General features: G+C 37.7%; 1 protein-coding gene and 1 non-coding gene across 2 annotated transcripts; both read left to right on the forward strand.

Moving 5' to 3' along the window:
• The first annotated feature begins 842 nt into the window (after positions 1 to 842).
• Positions 843 to 12,518, forward strand: LOC114471842 (N-acetylmuramoyl-L-alanine amidase-like). The gene is given in 10 exon segments (XM_028460782.1): positions 843 to 916; positions 1,030 to 1,088; positions 1,337 to 1,420; positions 3,810 to 3,875; positions 4,010 to 4,090; positions 4,190 to 4,430; positions 10,082 to 10,193; positions 10,288 to 10,371; positions 10,740 to 11,127; positions 11,129 to 12,518. Coding segments are annotated over 2 exon segments (615 nt in total). The 5' UTR covers positions 843 to 916; positions 1,030 to 1,088; positions 1,337 to 1,420; positions 3,810 to 3,875; positions 4,010 to 4,090; positions 4,190 to 4,430; positions 10,082 to 10,193; positions 10,288 to 10,371; positions 10,740 to 10,756; the 3' UTR covers positions 11,373 to 12,518.
• Positions 12,316 to 12,481, forward strand: LOC114472431 (U1 spliceosomal RNA). Its single transcript, XR_003675097.1, has one exon. It is a non-coding gene; the product is annotated as a U1 spliceosomal RNA (small nuclear RNA).
• Positions 12,519 to 19,793: the final 7,275 nt, after the last annotated feature.

The raw sequence follows: 19,793 nt of genomic DNA on the forward strand, positions 1-19,793 counted from the left end.
AAACGAGCAAAACCTGTGCACAAACACTCACCAATGTCTGAAGGCAGTGGAATTTCAGTCACGGAGGGAGGGAGTTACTCCGTTTTGGAACGACTTATTTCCTAATACAAATGTGTGCTCACGGCAAATGCGTAAGGGTTGGCAGCTATGTTTTTACCTCTTTCCTCTCGTGCGCCAATGTAAACAACGCACTTCCGTGCAGCTCTCGCGATACTTCCGCGTATTCTTTGTTGGTGTTTTAGGACGTTGGATCCGTAGTGAGGAAGCGGCACTATTTGTATCGTTCCGTGCCCATGTGTACAAATTAGAGTGGCAGCTGGGGGGCAAGGCTTTGTTGTGGGGTGGCATTTGCCACCCTATGCCACCCCGGTAGATCCGCATCTCTTTGAGATAAATAAATAGCTAAAATAAAGGAAGAAAGAAAGAGCTATGACAGTGAAGGCAGGAGGAAAAAAATGAAGACTAAAATACTTTGGAAATGTGCTATGTTTGACGAAGAGTTTCAAGGAGTTTATCTGATGTCTGCTGCCACCACTGGCCAATTTTGTGCACACAAAAAAGATAAAGGAAAAAGAGAGAGCTCGCACAGCTGCAGGTGCAGTGGTCTACTGCGCTTCAGAATATAGTTCTTCTAATTTAGAACGATATCTTGGTCGATAGGCTCCAGCCAACATAAAAATCGGTAATAAAATAAAATAAATAAATAACTTAAAGTTGTATTTATTTGTTAAGAACTTATTTAAATCCCTTATTTGATAGAAAAATGACTTTTTAAAAATGTGCGCATTAATACTACATTAGTAAAAAGGCCGGGAGTGTCTTTGCAGCTGGACCAGGCGAACCGAGGTTCAGTTAAGTTGGTTAGTCGCGCTGTTGAGATCGTCGCTAGAATAAACAGTGAAATCTCACACACAAGGTCAGTACAACAATTTACGAATTTGTTAACAATTTTAGTAACAACTGTCAGTTAATTGATGTTCACTTTGGAAGCCAACAATAGAAAACATTCGGTTATTTATTACTAATTAGCTAGGTATGCTAGCTGCTGGCGCAACGTGACCTGAAGAGGTTAGCGGTTAGCAGTGAAGGTAATTCGTTTACATGTATACTCTAGCCACTACACCGTAACGTGTTACTTAAACCAATTGCTGAATTCCTTTGACAATTAGCTTGTATGACATTCTTGCAAACGTTTTTTTTTTTTTTTTTTTTTTTCAAACTTCATATTCTAAAACAAACCCATTGAAATAGCTCAACATAATGAGTATTTTATTTTTTATTTTTTGGTTTTCTATTAATTTAGGGTGATTTTTTTTTTTTTCTTTTCTTCCTTCAGGTTCGGCCGTCCAACATGACTGGGCGTGCACGTGCAACGAGCAGCGGCAGAGCACGCGGCCAGGAGACTGGTGCACCTGTTGCAGTAAGTGTGTCACGTGTTTCTCATCTGGGTACCTGTGCAGGGTTACTAATAAATTCGACACATTTAATAGATTTAGGTTAACCTGTCACTCACTTAAATTAGTCAAATGAGGGTTACGTTTGGACGAAATAATTTGGACTTAATTTGTGGAGTTCTTTATAAAACACAGGAAATGGTGAACTATTGCCATGTTTTTGACTGTACTAATCGGTCAGACCATGAAAAACGTGGAGTTTTATAGACTGCCAAAAGTTATAGCAGATCAGGGAAGAACAATGTGTGTTTTATAGTCAGTTCTACATCAGGAGAGCAGTGACATGAGACTAGCTCATCGTTGTTGCACCAGTTGTTATTGATGTATATGCAAACACCATTGCCCTCATCTCCCGTCTTGCATTTAAATCCAGCTTCAGGTAGTCCAGTTTGTTCTCAGGGAGGGGTCCTCAGGACACAGGATAAAAGGAAGCGGCGTTCTCTGAAGATTAGCTTTTAGCTTGGTTGCTAGCCCTGCACGGCATCCCCGCTCCTGCTTCTGATCACACTACCCGCGGACACCGCTGGTACTAGGCTCCGCTACTTCGTAGGCCGCTACAGTAGCGGAGCCTCGTACCAGCTGTGTCCGCTACTGCATAGCGATGACGGTGAATGAAATGAATAAAAGCCTAGCAAATCTAACTACTTTAGAGTAAGCATTTACCTTAAGTTATTGTATTGCATTACCTTGAGTTGCTTTAGTTAAAGATATTTGTAGTTTATGAACTAGAGTAAAGTAGATATTAGTGTTTTATAATTGAAAATAATAACATTGATAAGGCATAGCAAGTTCATGTCAAAACAAAGAATTATATACTGTACGTGCCTATCTGATGTTCTGAAGAGAACATGGCTTACTGCCTTTTTTATATAAATTGTTTGAAAATGGCAGCAATTGGACTAAAATATAGCCGGTGAACATTTTGAATTATTGTAAATAAATGACATGATTTTATGCAATTATTCCTACTGAAGCATTGGAAGTTTCTCACCATTTCTTTCTCACAAGAATAAACTTCTACAAGCAACTTACTTAATATTAATGTCATCCTTGATTGATCACCTTTATTAAAATGTCAAATAAAATTATTTTGCCAATTATTAGTACCACTGCATTGATGGCTACGAGGGTGAAATAACCTGCGTTAAAGAATAAATCAATTAAAAATTATCAAAAAATTGATTGATTCCAACATTGCACAATATTTAAACAAAGAAATTTAACTTAGCGTCTACATTAAATAAAAATAAACAGGCCTATAATTGACTGGGCTGTTGTAGGACTGCTTATTCAGCCCAATTTAATACCAATTATTAAGGTCTCAATTTGATTACAAGTCGATTTTTGATTATTAGCAATCATCAAATGGATTTTTTAATTATTGATCTTTCATTTACTATCAGTCAGCTGTTGAATTATTTGACTTTTAAGTAACACCTCACAGCACCTTCAATACTTGAGTGTAAGGGTGTGCGATCTGACAATATTAGATTGTTAAGGAATTACAACATGATGATCTCCCAAATCACGGAGATCATAGAACTGTCTGTAGTGCACAATTTAACCCTCGCAGTGCCGTGTCTGCATCATATGTCTGTGGTTTACACACAGCACATCCAAAGGTTTTTTTTCTCTACCAAATTGCACCATTTGCTAGTCAGCATGTCAGCATAACAGACTCCGAAAAATTTATAAGCGCCTAAACAGGGCAGAAGTATGCTCTGCTCCTCCTCCCTCTAGTGTACAGACACTGAGTTAGCTGTCAGAGGTTCAGTGCAGATGTGCGTCTCTGTTAAACTCCATCAGTTCTGAGTGTTAAAGCACTGAGAGACATTTGAGAAAACACTGCATGTGTTTCTCTTCTCTAACTAACTCTGTTTTTCCACAGCAGAGAGCTGCTACTGCACATCATGGGGCTGTTTCACATTCTTAAAGGGACAGAGTCCCAAATGTGATTTGGCTCAGGTGGTAAAGGGGCCGGCCTCTGATCGAGAGGTTGGGGGTTTGATCCCGGTCTATACCAGTCTGTGTTGAAGTGTCCTTGGGCAAGACACTGAACATTAGCGCCTTGCATGGCAGCCCTGTCCCACTGGTGTGTGAGTGTGAATGAGTTGATATGTCACCTTGGGGTCACCTTGTGACCCCTGTCTGTGAAATGTGCTATAAAAATAAACATTACTTACTTACTTAAAAGGTAAGATATAATACTTTCCTAAATTAATATGAAATCAGTATAATGATAAAATTTAAACTGTTAAACACGGGTTAATGCAATATCTACTTCATATAAAGACTTGTTTGTTCCGATAACTTTGTTTTTTTTTTTTTTTTTTTTACTTCATGCGATTTTCTCAGGAGACAATACTGCACAGCGAGACTAGGAATAAAGAGGCAGTTAAGATAACGTCTCATCCTCAGAAGGTGCATCGTACTTACTTGTAAAATACTCAACGTAATATAATAATGTTGTCTGAAAAAATACAAAGTCACACCAATAAGATAAGTTGTTCAGCTCATATAGATTGGCATGAGTGATCTTTGTTTGATTTCTGCAGAATTTTGAGATTGCTCAGCTTGCAACAAATTAGACGAAACTACTACAACCCTAAAGAGCCACTCAACATCCCGCAGCACAAGTATATTTATCATTTAAATTTTGTATAGTAATATGTCTTTCTGTGAATAAATACAGGTTTTTTTTTTTAGACTAATGTGATATCCTGTTTCCATTCTAGGCTAAAAATCTGGCCAGGCTATGTCGCCACAGTCCTGCACTATGAGTCATCATGATGTGCATTGATATTAGCCACAAGGTGTTGCGCAGTGATACTGTCCTCGATTTCATGACCAACCTAAGAGCTCAGTGTGGAGACCTCCGCTTCGCTGAAATGTGTACCAAGGACCTTGTTGGGTGCATTGTCCTCACAAAGTAAACGTGTACTTTGGGCTGTAAACTTTACTCCAAAAATTTTACTTGTAAGTAATCCCGTCCCGATTTCCAACTACAACACAAGTCCTTTATTGGACAGTATCTTATTCTTGCCCCTATGTTCAACACATTACTTGTCAAACTGCTGTTGCACAGGGTACATTTATAATGTCAAATATTGTAAATGTTTATGAAAATATAAGAATCAGTATAATACGTTCACACATACAAGGAATTTGTCTCCGGTTGCTGGTGTCTAGCTGTAAAGAAAGAAAACTTGAAAAGAACGATAAATAACAATACACATATACAGGACTACACAGTATACATAATCACAATAACACAATTTACACTAATGTATTTTAAGAGTTAAGTCTCAGGGGGGGACGTTTTATGTTTAAGTTTGTGAGATTTATGGAAACCGGAAAGAAGCTGGTCTGGTGGTTCTGGTTGGCAGTATCCTGAAACGCCTTCCAGAGAGAGGCGTGAGGAGAGGAGTCCCTGATGATGTTGCGTATTATTTGTAGTCCGTGAGATGTATAAGTTCTGGAGCCTCATTTATAAACGCTGCGTACGCACAAAAGAAAGCATACGTCACATATAAGCAAAGTTTGGGATTCATAAAAAAAAAAAACCTGTCGATAGTGTGCGCACCTTAACGGCAGCTCGGACCCTGTCGTACTCACAAAATCATGAGAAACGGGAAACTCCAACGTCAACAGGAGAAGGATGAAATTAAAGACAGCTCTGTGAAATTGATAGAAATTGTGTGAAATAATCGAACACATTGAACATTTCACAACACATTATTTGAAGGATGCATTTGCAAAAATGGAGGAAAAAATTATACTGACGTCCGCAGAGAGTGAGTGACGTACGCGCGCCTACAAATACGGTTTTATATTAATAATAACAGGGTGAACGTGGGTCCTTAAAGTCTTGAATACTTTTTATAAATAAAAAGTCTTTGTCTTAAATTCAGATCAGATGGGTCTTAAATGTGCTTAAGTCATGTCACCACGAGAATTTCTGGTGAGCACGGACTGAACGCTATTCTCATGCAGACAAACTGGCTGCGTCGTGCGATTATGTTTGACTGACTGTGACGCGGTCTAGTCAAAGTTTTTGTTTTAAAAAAATTAATAAAAATAAAAACTCCCCCTGCCAAGGAGCGTTTGACAGAGCGAGATGGATGCGGAGGGTGGTGAATAAAGAAGCTCGACATCAGGTAATTCACTACACATCCTAATATTGTTCTGTTTGGAAGAAACGTATCGTTTGCCTCTCTGGTAGCTAGGGCGACCGTGGCTCAGGTGGTAGAGGGTCGTCTTCTGATCGAGAGGTTGGGGTTCGATCCCAGTACCTGACTGTGTCGAAGTGTCCTTGGGCAAGACACTCCCAGTGGTCGACTAGCATCTTGCATGGCAGTCCTGTCCCACTGGTGTGTGAATGTGAGAGTGATTGGGTGAATGAGCTGATATGTAAAGCGCTTTGAGACTGCTTCAGTGTGGGGATAAAGCGCTACCATTTAGCCTGATGCTAGTGTGTGTGTTCGTGTGTTTGTTTACATGCGCGCACAATTATTTGAGAATATTTGTGCTCGCGCCAGTATTTCTGTGAGAGGTACTTTTTAATTTTAGTTTTATCAGCTTAAGCAGCGTTCAAATGTGTTTTATATATAAACTTAGCTTGTACACAATGATGGTAATCGTTTAAAAATAAAGCCTGGTCTGTAATGGAGTGAGGCTGGATTAATTACATTTAGACTGGGGTTAAAGTAATTTATCATTTACTAACATTTGTTTTGTTTTTTTTAAAGGATTGATTGAGTTGATTGATTGATTGATTTATTTATTTTTGAGCAATTTACATTTTACATTCCTACAACATTCACATTATTCTGTTACAGTAGCTCAAAAAGGGAATAGGCTGAAGCCAAAAGCTTATATACGCCTATCCCGTAATCAATATAATAAACGGTTACATTTCCTGGTGATATTGCACAATCCGCTTATATTCTAATAATAATTAAAAAGGAAGAAAAAAAAACAAAAGTCAATTCCAGTGGCGGGAAGTACTCAATTACATTTACTCATGTTCATGGACTTGAGTAACTTTTGAAAATAATTTACTTCTTAGAGTATTTTATCCATACAAGTACTTTCACAGTTTTACTATACTCTTGCGTAAACAAAAATAGTGGTTACATTTTTCCATCCGAAGAAACAATCAAGCAACAATACATTTGTGTTATGTAAGTGTGTTTGGCTCTTTGGGCTACTTAACTTGCCTTAACCTAATACTACTAATAAAACAAGTTATTAATTTAGTCGTTGTAATTGTGCTATGATACATACTAATGTTTATACTATCTTTCTCATTTCATCAGAAAACATCAAACAATGACAGGCTTCATGATATGATTACAGAGAGAAGCTGTCACTGAGAACATCCTCTACATAATGATAACTGACATGAGGTCTGTGTCCATGGATGAAGATGAAGCTTCACTACAATCGTCCTCCCTTTTAATCCAGGTCACATTCTGCCCCTCAACCACACATTTAAAAAGCTCATTGAGAGAAACTATGAAGAGACTTTAAAGGAAGTAAAGAATGCAATGAACACATACGGGAAACTCTCTCCCTGCTGATATGGACACGTGTAGCTAATAAAGTCTACCTTAGGGTGGCCTGTCACTACATTCACAATGAGACGAATAAAGAGGCTGAAATTAATATGAAAATTGTGTGTTCACATTGTTATGTCTAAGGTGGGCCCATAATAGAAATGAGGTTTTATTAGACAGGACAGAAATTAAGCTGTTAATGGGGGTTTGTTATATTTTCTTAGAAGGCCTAATTTTTTGATCAAAGATCCACATATAACATTACACAGTGAAGGATCTGATAAAAGCATTTTGGCATTTGGTTTGCTCACAGGTTCCAGTCAATTTTAATTTCTAGTTTATTGTCCACTGATAATAAATGTTGTGAGAATTGTTACATTAAATATCATTTAAGACAATGTCAATATTATTGTTCTCTTTCCACATTAGTAAACACATTTGAAGAATGTTATTGAACAACTGATTATTTTCATTTTTCCTCATTGTATATTATTAACTAACATCAATGTCTTTAATTGTAAATATATTTTCCCTTTGGTCTGTATTTCCATCGTAAGTTTGGTCTTTTTTTTTTTTTTTTAAGGTAGTATTAAAAAGGTCTTAAATATAACTTTTCCTACTTGTCACCCTGCAGGAACCTGTAGCAGCAGCAGCAATTCCGTACCCACCACATACATGCACACACCTAAAATGGAGATTGTTTTATTGTGTTTTTATATTTGTGGGAAAATGCAGATTTGTGCTTATAAAGGACTTTATGTGAATTTCGTCTAGTGAGTTAATATCGATTGAATAAAACTTCTCATCTTGTAAGATAATTCCAGACCTTTGTCTATTAAAAAATGGGCACAAACTCTGAAATATATTCCATATTTTATGCAGTAAAAAAGTTCTCATGTGGGTGAGAAACAGTAATGATGAGTTCTCTGGTCTCCCATCCAACTACTAACCAGGCCCAGACCTGCTTAGCTTCCGAGATCTAACGGGATCAGGCAATGACCAGGTTGTATGGCAGCATCGTATCAGACCAAATGGGAGGTTTAGTTAACTCCTGGCTGCTCTAAAAGATCTTACAATTTAAAATCTTATGAATATTATAAATGATCTTTTTTGGACAGTTTGCAAATAAAAATTCACTACAGGTACCCTTTAATAGTCTTGCATGTTTATATAAATCAATGCAGGCCTGGTGTTATATCAAATTTACCTCAGTTTTGAATAATTTTGACAAACGCATAAAGATCACTCAATACGATTCGATTCACGATAATGTGCCCCTCTTACCTAGGATTTCACATGTTTTTTTCTTTCTCACCTTTCATATGTCTTGGAAGCCAAATGCTTCCACACTTATGATTTAAAACATGGTGATGCTTCCTGAATTTCAAATTCTAAAATAAATATTGACCCTCGGCGTTAAAAGTACTGCGATTCAATGTGAACCGTGAATTGATTTTTAACTGCCTCATGATTAATCTTACATCCCTATGAACACATCTATTTTGAGATCGTAGACAATTTAAAACTCAATTGGTTGAATGCAAACTATCAATAACACAGCATATACTGTTTAAAGTTGAGAGCTCTTTTGTCTACTAATAGACATTATTGCAAATCCTAATACCTTATCTTCTCATATTAACATTTAGTATACAGTGTTATTTAGAACATTCAATAGCATATAACAATGCTGCTTCATGACAATTTAAATATAATACATGATTATATCCCCTAAACTGGCACTGTACTGTTAAAGAAGTTTATTTGTTGGAGCTGCTGAGAATTGACCTCAGAGAATGCAGATGTTTAACTTTCCTCTTTCATTTGTGCCATAGGGAATCATTGGGTTCCTGCCCCCTGCATGTATGCCCACAAACTGGCTTTCCTTATCGGTCAGAGCATTCATAAGGAACCCAACACGAAGCTGGATGACTACCTATTCTACCTTTAGGAGATGTCTCTTAATGTGCTGGAGCACTGGAGTTTAATACAATGTTTTGTTAGAATTGTTTGCAGTGTGTTCCTAGGCTGCTTTGTGTGTATTACCACATTTTGAATTGAGATAGTTAACCACAGTTGACTTCCTGAAATGGGGAACCAAATTGATTTTTTTTTTTTTTTTTTTTTTTTTTAGACGAGTGTTTGTGTATTTATTTTACATTTTATGAAAATTAATTTTGTTTTTTGACATCTAGATTCTGAAAATCTGTGACAATCTAATATCTTTTGAATTTGAGAAAAAACATTTCCTTTGAGGATGTAGGAATTTTATTTGAATCTCAAATTTATAAAATGTGTAAGTGATTTCAACTGTATGTATTGGCATATTTGTCCTATTTTGGCAGTTTTGAATTTTAATACTAGTAACAAGAACAACAAAGTGATAAAATAGAAAGAGGTACAGTTTAATTTCACGCACAAAATCTAATGTTCGAAAAAATGTTATGGGATTGTATTCATCTAACTTGGCTTCACTCTTGGATGTGATAATTTGTTCATATGCAGTACTTCCTCATACATTTGTTCCTCAACATCAGCTAGAGCACTGAGCAGCCATTATATTAGCTACTATGTGGTAATCTGAGGGTTAGAGGAGGTAGTCTTAATCACTTGTCAAACTTATTCTGTTTGGTGTTGCATGGCATGGACTCAAAACTGTTGAAAACTAGTACAAGTACATCGATTTATTTTTGCTCTATTTCAGCAAGTGAGGCCTATATATTATGTAGATTCATTACACGGAGTGAAGTGTTTTCAAGCCTTTTTTGTTGTATTTTTAATGATTATGTTTACAGATGATGAAAGCCCAAAACTCAAAATATTTTAAGGCTTTATTTGTATACTTTGAGATATGCAGGCAGGGGTTAGTGTGCTTCTGTTTGTGTGGGCATTGGCTGACTGAAATCTACTACAAAAATCTGGTGTTTTGAGCAAGGACTTGTTTACCTGATTGTCTTAGGAAAGTGGTTGGGCTCACGTGGCAGCAGGCTTTGTTTAATGATTGAATTTGCAACCATTAAACAAAGTGCCAATCTGCCCAAAGAGGTCAATGATTTTTTTTATTTACAGTGCCACAGTTTGAATCCATTTTCAAAGTCCATCAGGGGACAAAAAGTTTTCTCCAAAACTGGAACAAAAGTCATGCACACTCACCCTCATTGCAGTTGTTGGGAACATAGCTGTGAGTGCACATTGAGAGCTTTGATCATCTTGTGTTGTACTTTTTAGTTTTGCTAATTTAATTAAAGTGGAGTTTTTTGTTTTCTTAAATATAGATGGATCAAGATGCACCATGATCTGGCTAGGATGGATGTTTCTTGGGTTCTTCCTGTTTTCCACTTTAACTACCAGGCCAATACGTAAGTTCACAAAGCTAGAATTGGCCAAAAAAAAATTTCTAACTTTAAATAATTTTTGCAGCTGTTTTTCTGCTGGAGGACTTGTAAACAGCCTCAAGTCCATTATATGTAGAGCTCCATGATGATATAGTTACCAAATCCAGATGTGCTAGATCAGGGATTCATCTAAAAGCCTGCAGGACAGGAACTCTCCAGGACTTATTGGAGATTTTGTGTTAGCGCCGCACTGACGTGGCTTCAGCTTTATTTAAAGTGTACAGAACCATTTTACTACCATTACTATTGAACGTTTACTGCTTGTTTTTGGATCTTTTCAATGCCTATGAAGATTTTTTAATCCTATGCTCTGTAAATGTGTGTGTTGTCAGGGGTCCATTCATGTTAAATGGACAGCTTCATCCAAGCAGTGACGCAGATTGAAAGCTCTGAACCAAACCTGTCGCCGCTGGCTTTGGTCAGGTCTCTGCGTAGGAGTGCTTTCTGTGATGATGAGATGACCATTTATTTCCTGGGTGCTTCATGGAACCTCAGTGATGCTGTGGTCCTTATCAATGCATCCTCTATCAGCTTTTTTCACAAGGCTATCCACCACATGGTGACAGATGCTGGTGAGGAACGAGGGGTCATCCTCACTCCAGATGGCACCACAGTCGCTCTTGCACCTTTGCTGCTGGGAATCGAATCAGGCCCGAAAGCCCGAGCTGAAGGAACACCAGCTGTTGGACTCTTCGTTCTCACCCTTGGTCGGATTTTGGGCCTTTTTCAGGCTCCAGAATGTCCAACCATGACATCCTTTGGGCCCAAATGGGTGCTGGGACAACCTGGAGCACCCAAAGGTGTTCAGACTGGCCCAGCCTGCAACTCTGGCTACTGATGCCCTCATCAATGGTGTCATTCTTGGCTCACGCCTCAGTAACCTGTCTGCCTCTGAGCAGCCTCCAGCTCTCAGTGAGATTTTTAAAGGATACTATGTCACACTATGCCAAAGTGGTTTTTTTTAATTATTATTTCTTTGCCGTATCACCTAATTTGCCAGTCCACTTTGTCGGCACTACAGGCACATCAATGAACCAATTAGAGTGAGCTCTAAGCAGTGTCCTGGTTTGTTTACCGCTCTCACCTTTTGATCTTTAACTATTTGAGAGAAAACTTAATTAATTTTATCTAATAAAAATTGTCCTCAGTTTTTGTCGATTACTTTAAGGGATTTTTTTTTTAATCAGAAGACTATTACTTATTTATTTAAGGATGGCTGTGTTGTATGTAGGTCAAAAACAAATAACTGTTATAGCAATAGGTTTGCCTATAGCGGTTTTAGTGTAAAACCTTGACATTCATACAGTTCAAAGTTGAATTCAGTGGCTAGAAGAATTGTGAAATTATCCCTTATTTTGTTCTGAGTTTATAGGACTAGAGTCTGAATGCTGTCTGTTAGTGTAAAGTAAACGTTTATCCAGTGGTGTGTTGCCATCCTGTCCAGCAGAGGGCAGCAGCATCCATGTGACGCTGAAAGGGTTAACAAACACCGGAAGTGGTTGTAGTTCTAACTCCTAAAAAACAAATTGGTGTGTTTAGCTTTTCTTTTTTTGAACTAAAATAAAAGATTTCGTTTACCAAATTTTTTTTGGCCGAAATAGTACGATTTGACGCACACATTTGAGTGTTGCCCTTTGTTAAGGAGGTAAAGAAAGTGACAGTGTTGTCATTGGTCCTGTTTGAGTGACGTATGGAGCTTTTGAAATGCATGATGGGATATATGGTCGTAGAGATTGTAATATAATTGTTTTACTCTGTCAGTGCTTCTTTGGATTCGTGAGTAATGTAAACATTAGTGAGAGGAAACTTTAAGGTTTTCAATAGTATAAAAGGGTTTTGTTTTTTTTGGACTCTGAGTCACTATAGTGTGTTGGTGAATGACTGCCCCCAGTCAGACGTGTACAACTCATACTTACCTGGCAGGGGAGACACCATGATCATGAAGGTGGTTCACCCAGGGTGAGACCCAGCCATTGCACATTCCGGTTGGGTTGACCCCTGCGAATTCCCCAAATGTGGGAATCTCGACTGCATAATTTCTGGTAGTGGGGGACTGCGTTCGCGCTCTCCCCTGATGATCTTGTGATAATAAAATGTCCTTGTTATTCTCATGAAGCACGTGTGCTTGAGTTGCTTATAAACGTCTGTGTGCTTGTTGAACAAACGAATACGGGAATGAAATTTAGTCCTTTATCTCCTATATCTTTATCCTGTTATTTTTGCATTATGAAACCACACCCTGTTAAACTGTTCTGAATTATTTAGGCATAAATTATATTAAAGCTACAAATTTGATATGTAACGTTAAGGTAATACAGTCTCCTGACTTCAGAAGTATTAACCAATTTAGGATGCAACATGTTCTCTTGTTGCTCCCCATAAAATGGTAAGTGAGAAATTATCAAACCATGCCTTTGTTCTGTGACGTAGCCTACCTTCTTTCAGTAATACATATATATATATATATTGACTTTCATATATATGTATAAATATATATTAAAACTTTAATAATATATTCACACTTTAATATATACACTACTGGTCAAAAGTTTTAGAATTCCACACTTTTTCCATTTTTTTTTTACTGAAAATTATTCAGATTTTGTGTCATTGCACCGAAATAAAAGCATAGAACAAATAAGCAATTTGATTTATTATTAGATCTGATTGGCTATCCCAACTGACTACACACTGACAGCGCAGATGAAGCCTGCTCTGTTGATTCATGTGACGTCACTCACATTGCTGCATCGCGAGTGCCAGAGCTTTATAGAGATATAGAGCACTACATTCAGATGGAGGGCAGGAAGTGAAGTACCTCGAGAATCTGCTGTCTGAAATAATCAAAATGCCCATGTCTTGTGTAGTTTACGGTTGCTCCAATCATTCTAACCGAGAAAAAGAAAATAGATTTTATAGAGTACCTAAGATTGTCTTTCACAAAGGTGAGAAATGTGAAAAGCTCACAGAACAACATCATAAAAAGTGGATTTTAAACCTACGTCTGAGGTCGAGAGGAGCAGTCTGCTGATGGCTGTGTCTGCAGCTACCACTTCGTCAGAGGTATGTTGGCGAGCCAACTTTGTTTTTGTTGCTGTGTTTATATATCAATAGGTTGTTGTTAAATGCTCATTACTATAATATTTACCTTCTTTCTTTCCCCCCCACTGTGCATATACAGTTGAGCACCCAAATGCTATTTCACTACATGTCAAAGTACTATTCAGAAGTGGTATATATTTATGTGACATACTCTTGTATCCTTTTTTTTTTTTTTTTTTTAGGATTTTTTTGGCTCTAGTGGCCTTTATATGACAGTTGCTTGACAGGAAGGGGGTGAGAGAGAGCAGGGAATGACACGCAGGAAAGGGTCCCAGGCCGGGAATCGAACCTGGACCCGCTGCAGGTGAGGAACTACAGCCTCCGTACATGGGGCGGGCGCTCAACCTCAAACCTCTTGTATCCTTGTCAGTGCGGAGTGTTCTTGTGCCCCCCGCAGTTTTCTTAATGCCCCCAGAATTATAATGCGCAAATAATACTACCATTACCACTCCCCACTTCTGATCGTTAATTGATCATTAAAGCAAGATAACAGATAGACAAGTACAACGTTACTAAATACTCACCACTATGGTTTAAGTAAGTACATCATTATGAGATGATATCTCAGGAGAGCTTTTTTCCCCTGTTTCTGCTGTCTGAGAAAAGGAAGGACACACCTGAACCCACTTTGATGCACAGTATTGTTGTGCTGCTACTGAAAACCTTTTGTAAATCAGTGTGTGTGAATCAGTTTCACCATAAATCATTTTGACACATGGTCTAACTCTCAAAAAAAATTGGAATATATTGAGAGAGTAAAAAAAATAAAAAATCCCATAACTTAATATGTATTCAAATATTCTTGACTCATTACAAAACTAAATTTTACAATCAACAATGAGCGGTCGGAAGAGTCTACGGTGGCTTTGCACTGCATGGAATTGTCTGCAGCCCATCTTTAGAGACAAAAAAACCATTTGTGTATGCACTGTATTTACACAAGTAACATGTAGACATACAACAAATAAATACACAGTTATATTATTTAATTCATTATCATATTATATATTTTATTAATTTTGTTTTTTTATGTATATTATTTATTTTATTATTATAAATATATTTATTTTATCATATATGATATATATTATTTATTTTATTATATATACTATATTTTATTTAACTACTATATATATATTTATAGATAAACATGACAACACAATTATCCAAAATAATAATTCCAAAGAAAACAATTATAATTATAACACAGCCAGTACAGGCTACAACAGTTAAACGACAGTAGACTTCATTAACATTAAATAACAGGATCAAAACTGACATCAAATGACAATACTGTCACGGACTGGGTCCGTTACTGAGTTATGTTCTACATGTAGTTTATTCGGTTAAAAGATGGTGTGGTTTCCCATGGCCTTGGAGGATGGGGAATCCTGGGATGACCGATGAAATTTCACCCACAGAAAACTGTGAAGGTTGTGAAGGCCTTTGTTAGCCTGCACAATTATTTAAGCAGCACAGATGCTGCCAACTCCCCAGCAACCAGTTCCATCCATCCCAGGTTCACAGACTCCTCTACACACGGGTGATCCTGTGACTGGAGAGTGCAGGGCAGTGGTAGCAGACCACAACAACTTGTTGGACATCGGTCCATCTCAGCAAAGCACGAGCTAGCCTGGCTGCACACTCAGCTTCAATTAATCTTAAGCCATTGTTCCTGACACCACAGGGACTTGTTCCCTGGCAGGAGAATGTACTCAGAAAAGGTATGCTGAACAGGAATGAAGAAAATACAAGACTGCAGTGAATTAGAAGTACAAAACTGTTTTTATTGCAACACACTGTAACAAAAGAAATAAAATATGCTAAAAAAGAATTGCACTTCTTTGTGACCTCTATTCTATATTCTCATACAGCACTTGGTAGATTGTATGTTTGGCTGCCTCAACTTTGTGTGCTCGGATGAATTCCAGCCTGTCAGCAACAACACAGCCAAACCTTGTGTGTGCTGTGTTCTTAACGTTGGCTCTCACTTTCTCAATATCTACTCATCTATGTTCAAGCAGGTCAGCATCTCTCTGCTTCAACTCTGGTCCTGGCGACACACTCCTTCTACTTGAGCAGTACGGCAGAAGTGATCAGAATCAGAAAAAATCTTTATTTATCCCAGAAGAGTAATTAGGAAGGCACTGAGCGGCATATAAAGAAACAATAATCATAATGAAACGACACCACTAATAGTACAATAATGGAACAACACTAATAATAATAAGTATACACACTATATATATATAAACATAATGTTATTCAAGTAATACACACACATGCAGAAAACGAGGGGGTTGTGATACAAATATGTAAGTCAGGCCACTTCCAGCCTTCGGTCTAATTTTATGCAGCCCCCAAAGTAAATGTACAAAATGACAGAAAAATACACAAAACATGAGCAAGAATGAATTAAAAAAAATAGAATTACAACATTACAGAAAAATACAGTATAAGACCAGAGAAACACAGAAAATACTCCAAAAACACACAAAACAAATTATATGTGTATATATAATGATAGTAAATTAAATAATATATATATAATATAACTGAGTTTTTATTTCTTGTATGTCTACATGTTACTTGTGTAAATACAGTGCATACACAAATGTTTTTTTGTCTCCAAAGTTGGGCTGCAGACAATTCCATGCAGTGCAAAACCACCGTAGACTGTAGACTCTTCCGACCGTTCATTGGTGGAGCATCTACAGTTAGTAATCACCCGTCCAGAGTCTACAGTTGTCTCGTCCTGTTTCCGGCCTCTCATTGGTCGAGATTCTACAGTTCCTGGTCGCTCATTGGTCGAGAGTCTACAGTTGTGTCACGTTCCTGGTCGCTCATTGGTTAGGATCCCACTTTTCAAAGGTGAAATATAGGTTACCTGAGGCGGTCATTTAAGATAAGTTGTTTATGTCACTTTATTCTGTTAAATGTCCGTTTTTCTGTGTTGTTTCACCGTCATTTTATTCTATTAAATGGTCGTTTTTTTGTGTTGTTTGACAGTAAAACAGTTTTGATGTTCTGTTGTGTTATTTCATGTGGGCTACTGTAGTAAATGTCCGTGTTACTGTGTTTTTAACTGTTGTAGCCTATGCATATTTAAGCCAGCTTCATGTTTCTATCATGGAGTTTAAATAAGTGATTGCAAGTATCCTATAGAAAAGCCTATAGAGAAAAGATTTTAGTTTATTTTCTTCTTCTACTCTTTTTTTTTTTTTTTTTTTTTTTTGCTATTTCTACAGTCTGTCTATTTTTCTGTATCACAATAAGCTTTTTGGTGCACATTGAATGGATGAGTTTTGTATGTGGTGATAACATGTATGTACAGATAGCTTGTTTGTGAGGTAATAACATGCATGTTCTGTATTCAAATGGATTGTATAGTTATAACATTTATGTATACACATGGATTGTGTGCAAGGTTATAACATGTACAGGTTTATTTACAATATGTACAGCACAAAGACATGATGGTATGAACATGTGAAAAACTATGCCTGGCAAACGTTAAAAATGTAGTCTGTAACGAATCTCAAAATCACTCTGTCTTGGTGTGTATTAATATTATTGCTGCTAGTGTTTATTATTTATTAATGGTGTTTATCATTTGTTTCTCACTTTATCATTCATTTGCATCTTGTGGTTGAGTTTTCCTCACATCCGTGTTGTTCTGCGTGGGTGTGTATTAATATTATTATTATTACTAGTGTTGTCTTAATTTACTATTATTATTCTCTTAATTTATTTTCTTTATATGCTGCTCTTTGCCTTTCTAATTGCTCTACTGGGATGATTAAAGTTATTTCAGATTCTGATTCTGAAAATCCTTTGAAAGTTTAAAGTTTTTCAGCTTCCGTTAAGAGACCTGGGTTGGATCCACTGTAGCCTATCCTGTGCATTCTGGACACAAGTGTTCCACACGACAGGCAGCAGTGTATACTGAAACCAACAAAGGAGGCTAAGACATGCCAGTCATTGAGACCATCCGAATCAAATGAGAACAGGAGGCTGAGGGATCCCAAGACAGCTTGTGAGGGAGGTAATATTTTTGCATTACTATCACACAAGCCCTGACACATATCCATAAATATATGTTTCCACCTGATCCATCCTGTGGGTTGTGCACTAGAACTTCCTGCCTACGTACAGTATTAACCAATCTAATGTCTAACTCTTCAGCCAAAAAAAGATGCCAGATTTTCACAACACCATCAGAGAAGCAGTATCTGGGGCAGCACCTAATCCCATTTGGGAAATGTTCTGGCAAAACTTTCAAGGGGCTGGTAGAAAATAACGTGGGATACATTAAATTGTTATTATTTTTCACTAATGAGAATCAAATAGTTGTATACTTTGTTTTTCTTGAATTAATTGTCATGTTTTGTATGCTGTAGTCTAGTAGACCATCACATAAAAGAGAGCCAGGAACCAGGCAGGAGAGGACAAAATAACAAATGGGTGAAAAACAATTGGGTGAAGGATTATCTGCTCCAATTTGTTAAATTAATCCCCCAAGTCTCCTGTCACCTGGAGGTGAATGTGGACAGAGCCATTTATGGCCAGAGTCACTTCAAGTCCTTCACCTTTCAGGAAATGTGGCAGTGGTACAGCCTCCACAAGTGCCTTCTAGCTGACCCTCAAGCTAGAAGTGACCATGAGAGGAAAATGGCCCAGGAGGCTTTCTGCTCTGTGTCAGTGGCTGGTGATGAAGGAAGATGACATCAGCACAAATACCATGAAGCGCTTCAGGTTGTACATCCTCAACAAAGAGAAAAAAGAGAAAAAGGTAGGTTAAGGTGACTTAAGGCGACCGTGTCTCAGGTGGTAGTGGGTCGTCTTCTGATCAAGAGGTTGGGGGTTCGATCCCAGTACCTGACTATGTGTCGAAGTGTCCTTGGGCAAGACACTGAACCCTAAGTTGCTCCCAGTGGTCGACTAGCGCCTTGCATGGCAGTCCTGTCCCACTGGTGTGTGAATGTGAGAGTGATTGGGTGAATGAGCTGATATGTAAAGCGCTTTGAGACCGTTTCAGTGTGGGGATAAAGCGCTATATAAAATCAAGTCCATTTACCATTTACCATTTAACAAATAAGCAGAGTGCTTTTCATAAGATAAGATTTAAGACTATACTTAATCAGAATCAAAATCAGCTCCATTGTGCTCTCTCTCTCACACACACAATTTACTTCAGTAAACCGTGCTCTCTATGAACAAAGGTATGACATTAAATATCAACAAAAAACACAAAACAAGCAGAGACCAAAATGTACAAGACTAAATAATAGAATAGTGCACTGGTGAGTAGTGCAAAAGATGCTGAAGTAACTTGGTGATAAAGATGTTTGACATATAGGATGATTTACACGAGGTACAGTTTTACAGTATTTACATTGAACGTATGCATAAATTGATCATTTTGATTAAATAATATATAGTCTATATTCATACATACATACAATCACACACTGAGCCAGGTCTGACACTATGACTGTTTAGCGTAACAAACTGTACTTCACAGAAATCTCTCCATAAAGTGACCCCGGCTGCAGCAACAGCATCGTCACAGAAAGTGACACCTCCTGCAGTTACAGCTTCCTCCAGTTCCTCAGTCTCCAAAGCTGACAACTCTTGGACAGATGACTCTTTTGGTTGAAGCTCTCGCTACTTATGAAAGTAAATCTTTTTTTTTTTATTGATTGATGTTTTAAAATAATGTAATTCAAAATGTGTGTAGAAATGAAACTGTACATTTGTTTGGAAAAACACAACCTAAAAAAACATTTGAAGATGGTTAACGCTCATGTTATTGTCATAGTTTTATTACTGCCTTGTCCCTCATTTTCTTCCAGCTGCTGTTGAGAAAGAGGCTCAGCCAGACCTTCCACAGACCGCTCAACCAGACCCCTCAAAGAGAGACCCCATTTCACCATCACCAGTAAGGACATAGTTCATAGCTCAATCACACCAAGCCTATCAACATACATGTTTAAACTAATACTCTAATCTTTTGAAGGCACCTCTTTCAGCTCCTGGTGGTGAAGTGACAGTTGCAGATTCAGACCCAAGTGAAGGCACTGTGTCCCCTGCAACACAAGTTGCTCAATCTGAAGTAATACATTACAGTACAATACAATACAGTTTAATGTACCCACAGCTCTGTTTGGTTAATGAAGGATTTGTCTTTGTTAAAACACCAGGTGTCATTTGAGGGCTGGCATAAAATGTGGGAGTCTGACCTCCATGGGCTTCCCAGTGCAGACATCAAGTGGCTGAAAGAG

This window comes from Gouania willdenowi, chromosome 1 (genome assembly GCF_900634775.1).
Source record: "Gouania willdenowi chromosome 1, fGouWil2.1, whole genome shotgun sequence".
Classification (NCBI taxonomy): Eukaryota; Metazoa; Chordata; class Actinopteri; order Blenniiformes; family Gobiesocidae; genus Gouania; species Gouania willdenowi.